Below are 9,614 nucleotides of genomic sequence, written 5' to 3' on the forward strand. Positions count from 1 at the left end.
GCTGGTCCCCCTGTGCGGCCTCCTGGACTCAGAGACAGGAGGAGGGGGCAGCCCCACCGTGGGAAGGGCGGGGGCAGCGGGCCAGACCAGGTGGAGGGGGTACCTGAGCCCAGGAGCGGAGGGCAGGCCTGGAGGATGAGCGGGCTAGGGGCTGGGGGCTGGTCGGCCCCGGCCCACCCTCTCCCCTGTGACAGGAGCCGCGTGTGGGCCGAGCCGTGCCTCCTGCCCACTGCCACCAGCAAGCTGTCGGGCGCCGTGGAGCAGTGGCTGAGCGCGGCCGAGAGGCTGTACGGGCCGTACCTGTGGGGCAGGTACGTCCTGGGGCTCTGGGAGCCTGGCGGCTGCGGGGTCAGGGGGCAGAAGGCGCCCCGCCGGGAAGCACTGGGGTCCAGGGTCTGGGGGCCTCGTCTGACCTGGGGAGGAAGGGGTGCCCGCCGTGGGGCCGGCCCTCTCAGGGTCCCCGCCTGTGCTGCCCCCGGCAGGTATGACATCGTCTTCCTGCCGCCCTCCTTCCCCATCGTGGCCATGGAGAACCCCTGCCTCACCTTCATCATCTCCTCCATCCTGGAGAGCGACGAGTTCCTCGTCATCGACGTCATCCACGAGGTGGCCCACAGCTGGTTCGGCAACGCCGTCACCAACGCCACGTGGGAGGAGATGTGGCTGAGCGAGGGCCTGGCCACCTACGCCCAGCGCCGCATCACCACCGAGACCTACGGTACTGCCCACGGCCGCCCGCCGGGCGGAGGAGGGCCTGGCGGTGCCGCCCGGGCGGGCGCTGCACAGGATGCTGAGCCCAGCCTGGCCCCGGGGTGTGGGCCCTGCCGGCATGCGCCAGCCGGGTGGCCGGGGCTCAGCGCCGCAGGGCTCCGGGCCAGAGCAGCGGCCCCGGGTGCTCAGGCCAGCCCCCTGTCCCTGCCCAGGTGCCGCCTTCACCTGCCTGGAGACAGCCTTCCGCCTGGACGCCCTGCACAGGCAGATGAAGCTCCTTGGGGAGGACAGCCCGGTCAGCAAGCTGCAGGTCAAGCTGGAGCCAGGTACCCGCTCCCGCAGGGCCTGCTCTGCGCGGATCAGTGTCACCCCGCAGGGCCGCTTCACCACGCCTTGCTTCCTCTGCCCCGTGGCATCTCCGCTGGCCAGGTGCCCCAGCCCCAGGCGGCCTCCCCAGGCTCCCTCAGCCTGCCACCGCCTCACAGGCTCTGAGCACCCATCACAGGGTGGGAAGGCCCCATCCGTGCCCTCCCGGGGCATGCAGACACGAGGGACGGCGCCCTTGGCCCCTCCTGCCCCAGGACACAGGCGGAGGGCACTGCCCAGAGCCGGGCTCTTCTGCCTGTAGGGGTGAATCCCAGCCACCTGATGAACCTGTTCACCTATGAGAAGGGCTACTGCTTCGTGTACTACCTGTCCCAGCTCTGCGGGGACCCCCAGCGCTTTGATGACTTCCTCCGGGTGAGCGGCCCCTCCCGGGACAGGCCTCCCCCCACCCCCGCCCACCGCCCTGGTACGGGGGGTGGTGGTGGTGGTGGAGCAGGGGCCTGGGAGGGGAGCTGGGACCCCGTGCCAGGCGCTGGTTCCTCCCTCTTCTACCCTCCCAGTTCGGGCTGCTTGGTGGGACCGGCTGGCAGGTGTGGGTGCCTCTGTGCCCGCCCTGGGCCCTGCACCCCTCACCACCTTTGCAGACCCCTCCGTGTGGGGGCCCGTCTGAACCCTGCCCCCGCCCCAGCAGGCCTACGTGGAGAAGTACAAGTTCACTAGCGTGGTGGCCCAGGACCTGCTGGACTCCTTCCTGGCCTTCTTCCCGGAGCTGAAGGAGCAGAGCGTCGACTGCCGGGCAGGTGAGTGGCCTTGGCCTGCGGGGGGGCTGTGGGTCTGAGGGTGGGCCTGGGGGCTCGGCTGTACCACACGGCACCTCTGCCTGGAGGAAGGCCCTTCGGGTTGCTCTGCCTTTCCTGCAACCAAGCCTGGCTGGACGAGGCGAGCCTCAGGCTGGACGCTGTAGGGCAGAGAGGAGGGTGAGTGTCCTGGCCGGGAGGGGCCCTGAGGACCTCCCGGAGGAGAGAGCGCTCAGGCTAGCAGAGCTGGTGGGGCAGCCCCCCAAAGAGAGTGATGGGAACTGTGCAAAGGGCCTGGGGCGCGACCCGCAGGCAGAGGGAGGTTTGCCTCCGACCTGGCTGGAGCCAGCTGGCCTGCCTGTGTGAGGGTCCCGACGGCGTCCCTGGTCATCCAGGGGCTCAGGGGCCTAGGATACTGGGGGGGCGGGGCGGGGCGAGGGGGGAAGAGAGGTCTGAGGTCTGGGGAGGAGCCAGGGTTGGCAGGAGGGCAGTGGGGCAGGGCCGGGACCCTGTGTTTGGAAGGTTTGATAAGTGCTCAGGGCTTTGTGAGCAGCAGTCGAAGCCCGCTCTCCCAGCCACCCAGCTCCGGCACTGTAGAGCAGGGCGTCGCTGCCCACCCTCTGGGGGTACAGAGCATCCCCCCAGCCCCACCCAGGGGTTTAAAGTGCCTTATGGTTTTCTGCCCAGGAGAGGCGTGGAGGGGAGGGTGCCTCCATCACGGCTCCAGCCCTGGGAGCGCCCCTTCACAAGGGCTCCCCCTCCAAAGTGCCCCCCACCCCCGGGGGGGGCTCCCAGGCGGTGAACAGTCACTGCCAGGGACTATGCCCAGAAGTGTCCTGGGCAGGCCTGCCGGGGCCCCAAGATCCCGTCTCCCCCCAGGGCTGGAGTTTGAGCGCTGGCTGAACGCCACGGGCCCCCCGCTGGCCGAGCCGGACCTGTCTCAGGGATCTAGCCTGACCCGGCCGGTGGAGGCCCTCTTCCAGCTGTGGACGGCCGAGCCCCTGGACCAGGCGGCCGCCTCCGCCCGCGCCATCGACATCTCCAAGTGGAGGACCTTCCAGACGGCGCTCTTCCTGGACCGGCTCCTGGACGGGTCCCCGCTGCCCCAGGGTGGGTCCTGGGAGGGTGGCTTCTGGTGGGGCGGGAAGGGGCGTGGCGGGCGGCCCTGACCCGCGTGGTCCCGCAGAGGTGGTGATGAGCCTGTCCCAGTGCTACTCCTCGCTGCTGGACTCCATGAACGCGGAGATCCGCATCCGCTGGCTGCAGATCGTGGTCCGAAACGACTACTACCCGGACCTCCACAGGGTGCGGCGCTTCCTCGAGAGCCAGGTGCGGCGCCTGGGCGTCCCAGAGAGGGCGGTGGGGACCACGGGGTACCTGGGCTGGCAGGGGGCGCGGGCGAGCGGGTTCCCAGGGCGCATCGGAGCACCTCCCCCAGCCCCGCCCCGGCCCCTGTGGGTGCCCGCAGCCGGGCTCGGGAAGACGGGGCGTCTGCAGCGGGCCCGCGGGGGCGGGGCGGGGGGGGGTGCCCGCGTGCGACTGAGCCCCGCCCCGCAGATGTCGCGCATGTACACCCTGCCGCTGTACGAGGACCTGTGCACCGGCGCGCTCAAGTCCTTCGCCCTGGAGGTCTTCTACCAGACGCAGGGCCGCCTGCACCCCAACCTGCGCAGGACCATCCAGCAGATCCTGTCCCAGGGCCTGGGCCCCGGCGCCGAGCCCAGCGCGGAGCAAGGCGCCGCCGGAGCGGACTCGGAGGCGGCCGGCCGCCGACACGCCAGCCCTGCTGCTCGGGGACGAGGCCCCCGGCAGCGCCATCTCTCTCAGGGACGTCAACGTGTCCGCCTAGCCCTGCCCCCCCTCCCCCCAGACACCACGATTGTGCCTTCGGCGCCCGGGCTGCCATGACTGCGCCTCGGCTCTGGCCGGGAGCTCTGCCCGGGCCCACGCCCCGCTGCGGGCTCTCCGGGGACCTCCCGTGGCCGGCGAGGCCCGCGGACCTGGTCCCCCAGCTCTCTTGCACTGCAGGCCCCGGAGCGGCCCGCACACGCCACGCCCTCCTGTCTCAACACTGACCTGACCGCCAGCGCTGCCCCGGGGCGACGGCGCCCGCCACACTGTGCCTTACATCTGCGGGAGGCCCGCCTCCTCCCCGCAGGGCCCGCAACCCACCCCTGGGGGTGGCAGCCTCAGGTGGCCCCTGCAGAGGGTCAAGGACACAGAGCAGCCCTCCGCGTGGGGGCCAGGGACAGCCGGGAGAGGGTGGATGTCCCTGGGGAGGGGTCCCCAGAAAGCCTTAGCTCCTCAGGGAACACGGGTCCCAGGCCCCAGGGAGTGGGACAGTCTGTCTCCTGGCTGCCTGAGGCCGCTGCAGCAATAGCACGCGGGAAGGGCAGGCAGCACTGGTGCTCTTTGTGGGCCCACCCTGCTGGAAGATGCCTGGGGACCCGGTGGCTAGAGCTGGGCCACCTGGGGGACAGCCGCCACGGGGTCACCGCGATCGTCCCATTAAACCTCCACTCTGCAAACTACCTGCCGGCCTCTCCGCCCGCCTCTCGTCCTTTGCCTCCACCAGCTGCCCCAGGTCGGGGTCTGGAGCTGGGCACAGCCCTGTCCTCCCACACAGGCCCCTGGCCAGACGCGGAAGATGCTGGACAGGGCTGAGGGCCCCTCCTAACCACCTCAGCTCTGCCCTCCGGGGCCCCCGGGGGTCTGAGCACCAGCTGCAGGCTGCCCTGCCCTCCCCCAGCCCCTCAAATGCCAAGGCAAAGGAGGCCTCTTGTCACCAGCCTTGCCGTGGGCCTTTCTCAGCGACGTGTCCTGTCCCAAACGAGTAAGGGAAGGGCTGATCCCGGAGGATGGAGGTTGGGGGCACCGGGCATCTGCTGGCACAGGTGCAGGAGAGGCTGCAGGTACAGGTGGGGCTCAGACGAGGGACGAGGCCAGGGACTCCCCTTGGGGCACCAGTGCGAAGGAGGGCTGAGCCGTGGGTGCTGGGGGTGAGCCTGACAGGGCAGCCAGCCTTTCCTGTGGGTCTGTGCGTTGGCACTGCAGGACGCCCACCACGACTGCGCGCTCTGGCCCCGGAGCAACACGTCGCCTAACCCCCTGAGCAGACAGAGCCCCACGCTACACCAGGGGCAGGATGTGGGCGGACCAGCCCCCAGGTCACCACATAGCCGGCTACCTCTCTCTGCTGCCCTGGAGATCCCACCCCGGCCAGGAGATGAGCCAGGCCCTGCCCAGTCGTGGCCCAGGATTGAGGGGGGCGGGGGGGTCTCCACCAATGAGCGAGGGCCTGTGTTGTGCCTGCACCGGGACCGGCTGGGGCTCCGTTCCACCCGGAGACTTAGGAGCTGACAGGCCAGTCACCCACCCTGCAGAAAACAGGATTGGCCAAGCGGCAACATCCCTGCCAAAGGAGAGTCACGGAGGTGCCCAGTGGCAGAGCCAGAGGCCTGCCAGGGACCCCGTCCTAGGAGTGGGTTCCCCAGCCCTGGGTTCCCCATGGCCCTTGGCCCTGCCCCTGGAAAGGCCTAGCCTCTTCCTGGCCACACCTGAACATGGCGCTGGCCAAGCCCTCCTGGCAGGCGGAACTGTTGCTCAGCCACCTCCCTGCCAAGGCCGCCTTGGTCCCAGGTCCCTGGTTTCTTTGGCGGCTCAACTCTCAGAACCCCGTGGTCCCCAGGGTCCCCGATTCCAGCGCCGGCCTGCCTGCCGGACACACAGCTCAGATGTGCTTCGCTCCACGCTGCCTGCCTCGCCCGACAGTGCAAAGCTCAGAAGAGAGCCCAGCGCTGTGAGCGGGGTGCCACCCGACCCCGCTGCCTTGTCCTTGTCACTGTCCAAGCTGGTCCTGACCTGCCTGGGAGCCCCTGGCCCCAGCCCACAAACCCGGGAGGTTTTCGTAGCCTCTCTCTTCCTCGTGGTGTCTTGCCAAACACAGCCTGTGACCAACACACGGCTGCCAGCATTTCCCAACCTCTCCCGCCAGACCTGCCAGTTATTTTTGGATGCCGCTTGTCTCGTGAGTCACCACAGTTGAAATCTGCCAGATGTGTCACCGCTGTGCACACAGCCCGCCACGCTGCAGCCTCGGGGCATGGGCCCTCCCAGCCCCGGGCGGTCCTGGGTCCTGGGTCCCATGTCCCGGCAAGGCCCCACACCTCTGCTGGGGCTGCCTGTGCTCCAGCAACAAGTGACCCCACGAGACGAACGTCTTCAACAGCAAAAGTTTATTTCTCTGCCATGCACGTGCCCGTCAGGCCAGGTGGGGCGGTGCGCTTCCCGTCACGGGTTCCTCAGGGGGCTGTGTTCCGCACCAGATGGAGGCAGGCTGGGCAGGGCTCGCAGCAGCAATCGGTTGTGCCGGGGTCACACGCCACATCCACTCACAGCGCTCACACCTGCCCCATGCACGGAGGTGGGGGTTTCAGCAAAGGACAGTAGGGACCCCCATAAGGGCTGAGGGCACAACGCTGGGAGGCAGCTGCACTCTGGGGACAGAGAAGGGCACGGTCAGGCAGCAGAGTGGTCAAGGGGGTCGTGTCCAGAACGGGGACAGGTGGCTGTGAACATCAGGCCAGCTGGGGCCACGGAAGGCGGGCCCGTGAGGCGGGGCCCTGGGGGAGCCTCTCTGGAGTCCAGGCGTCTGAGTCCCTCGGGCCGGGTCCTATGTGGTCCAGACTCTCCCGTCCCCCACTCTTGCTGGGACTTACTGGGCCACATGCCGCGGGTGGAACTTCAGATCTAAAGACCAAGCCCGGGACAGCGCCCAGCAGGCGGGAGGGCCGCACGCACGCCAGCCCAAGCCGAGGCCCGGGAGCGGGGCCAGGGCCCCGAGGACCACAGCCACAGGCAGCCTGGCCGCCCAGCGGGGCTGAGATATAGCGTGAGACAGCCGCAGGCACTTGGGAGTTGACTGGCGGCCAGAGAGCTTGGGTTTTTTAAGGGGACGCTTTTAAATTTTGGATTTCATTAAGGAAACAGCACAGTCGCTGTGAAGACAAGACTCAGGGGCTGGAAAACCGACAAAGCCTGCTCCCAGTCAGCAAAGGGAAGGGGATGGGGCGCATGCAGGGGAGCAGGGGGCAGAGTTCACCCGAGACCTGGGGCCGTGGAGCTGCACAAAGAAGCTCAAATCCACCATCCACCCAGGCATCCTCGCCCCCCACGGCTGCGACCCGGCCTCCCACTCTGAGCCTCTGCCGGCCGAGGCCCCTGGCAGCCGCCACCTGCAGCCGCCACCACCAAAGTGTGCTCCTTTCCCGAAGAGGAAGCGGAGGTCAGCTGTTAAGGGTTTTTCTTCACTTTCTAAATAGTTACCGGCCAGACCCTGGGAGGAAGAAGCCCAAGAGCAGAGGAAGGGCGCCTAGAGGCAGGGCCTGGCAGGGCCTGGCAGGGCAGGGGGCGGGCGCTAAGGACAGGGTGCTACGCCCACCCGGCCGCAGGGATAAACCTCCCTTGTTCAAAAGGAATGTGCAAGCAGAGGAAACGATGACAGAATCTGAAGTGCATGCAACACCCACGGTGCGGTCACCTCGGGGGCCGAAGCCAAGGGCGGAAACGCTCCGCATCGTGTCCCTAATGAAAATGGACAACACGTGACCATTTTGGAGCAACAGGTGGGGGGGGCGGTTCCTGTGAGGAGCCCGTATTATTTTGCAATAAGGTTAAAGGAAAAGCGCCACACTTAACCCAAACCACAGCCCCAGAAGCATCTGTTCCTCTGTCAGCGAGCAGTGGCCTGCGTCGGCCTGGCTCCAGGACGTGGCTCTGGCCCCCCTACAGCTGTGGGATCCCAAGCTGCCGCCTCCCCCCATTGGCAGCTCAGGCTCTTCTGTTGGACAATGGGGCAGTGACAAGACCCTGAGATGCGTGAGGACCGTACCAACTCCACGTGCCATCCCTGTCCAGAGCTGGAGCCCTGAGGGGCCGAACCATCCTGGCTTCTGCTGGAGAACTGACCGCGGAGGCAGGGGAGGCGGCTTTTCCCAGCCCTGCCTGGGACAGTTCCTCAGCTGTAACCTCCCGACGGGGGCAGAGGCAGGCCCACGCTTCCCGGAGCCCCTCCCGCTGCACCCCCACTGCGCCCATCCCACCGAGGCGCAGTCCTCATCGGCCCCCAGACGGCCCCCACTGAGTCCACAGACCGCCCTCTGCACCACAGGGTTTGTGGATGGAGACAGGGCCCTGGTGAGCAGCCAGGACACCTGCCGGCAGGGCCAGGTCTCCAGTGATGCTTGCTCAGGTGACTTCAGAGTGCTGCAGAGCCGGGCCCCGGGCCACCGCTCTACCGGCCTCCTGGGCCTGCCCGGGTGGCCTGGCTCCCACCCTGGGTGCCGCTCAAGGGCAGCAAGTGCTGGGAAGTGCGGGCGAGGCCCGTCCTGCAGGCCCAGGGCCAAGGGAGGAGGATCCCAGAGAGAAGCCTCGCTCAGAGGGACAGGAGCCCCATGGCCCTGGGTCCTCGGGCCCATCCGTGGCTGCCTGGGACGGGGACGTGCCGGGCAACTCAGACCTGTCAATGTAAACAGTCTAACCAAGTCCGCCTGACGCTTTTCCCAAACCCTGTCCTTCTAACCTGAGGGCCTCAGGCCCATCCTTGGTCCAAAGCCACAGGGCCTCCCGAGGTCCCACGCGGCTCCCCGGCCCCACCCCACCTCCTGTGACTACCGACCAAGTACCTTCAAGGAGACAAACCCTCCCCAGTGCTGGCCCCAAACCCAGGCTCGCTCTGCCAGCCTGCAGGTGCAGCAGCTCCGCCCTCCCTCAGGCCTGGAGCCCCGCTGGCTTCTCACCTCGGGCCTCGGAGCCCTGGCGGGGCCCTCACCACCCTCCATAGGCACGGGACCACAGGGCTTGCGGGGGTAAGTGTGGCCCAGAAGGAGCTGTGTCAGGCAGGTCGACCACGGGAGAGCTGCCTTAATGCCATCTTAGTGTTGGTCACAAGCCCATCTCTGAAGACCCGGGCTCTGCTTACCCGGCACCAAGGGTCGCCTGGCCCCTCGTCCAGGCCTGGGCCCAGCCCTGGGCAACTGACATGCCCACGGGGTGCTGCCTGTTCCTCAGAGCATGCAAGCCTGGGCAAGCAGCACAGCAGAGGCCCCCTTAAAGAGTCCAGATCCTGGGCTGGCCCCAGCTCTGCCACTAACCACCCCCTGGGTTACCTGGGGCAGACCAAGTGCCCAGCACCCGGGCAGGGAAGAGGCTCATCTCTTCCTGGCTGAGGACACCCACGTGAAGCGGGGCCTGGGCCACTCCGGATTCCTTCCGGAGTGCAGACCGGCCAAGGAGTCAGAGACCTCTGCGAGAGTTAGCACCCTTGGGAGCTGGAAGGTCAAGTAAGCACCCAGAGAGAGAGAGAGAGGGCTCAGATGGTGCCGCCACTCCTTCTTCTAGTACCCTAGGGCCCCACAGCAGGTGGCTGGGGCCTGGGGGGGTCAAAAGAGCCTAAGCCATGCTGCCACTACCAGCTGCTACTCACACGGGCCCTGCTGGGCCTCTCAGAGGGAAGAGCCACAGCTGTCACAGCCACCCAGGGCTCCAGAGTACGAAGGTCAGGACAGGGGCTCAAGGACCAGGCTGTTTCTCATTTGCAATAGGGACTTCCCTTTTGTTTTTTTGTTTTGTTTCCGTCTTTTTTGGTCCTTTTAGGGCCGCACCCGCGCCATATGGAGTTTCCCAGGCTAAGGGTCTAATCGGAGCTGCAGGCACCAGCCTATGCCACAGCCACAGCAACGCCAGATCCAAGCCGCATCTGCAACCTACACCACAGCTCAC

The 9,614-nt window shown here is 67.6% G+C and overlaps 1 protein-coding gene across 1 annotated transcript in view; it reads left to right on the forward strand.

The window, feature by feature from the left end:
• RNPEPL1 (arginyl aminopeptidase like 1) overlaps positions 1-4,366 on the forward strand; it is a 9,065-nt gene extending 4,699 nt beyond the window's left edge. The window contains 9 exon segments of the mRNA XM_003133801.3: positions 195-311; positions 483-718; positions 924-1,037; positions 1,340-1,452; positions 1,730-1,838; positions 2,715-2,945; positions 3,022-3,164; positions 3,393-3,593; positions 3,595-4,366. Coding sequence (XP_003133849.2) covers positions 195-311; positions 483-718; positions 924-1,037; positions 1,340-1,452; positions 1,730-1,838; positions 2,715-2,945; positions 3,022-3,164; positions 3,393-3,593; positions 3,595-3,684 — 1,354 coding nt within the window. The 3' untranslated portion in view covers positions 3,685-4,366.

The sequence above is a fragment of the Sus scrofa genome, chromosome 15, assembly GCF_000003025.6.
Source record: "Sus scrofa isolate TJ Tabasco breed Duroc chromosome 15, Sscrofa11.1, whole genome shotgun sequence".
NCBI lineage: Eukaryota > Metazoa > Chordata > Mammalia > Artiodactyla > Suidae > Sus > Sus scrofa.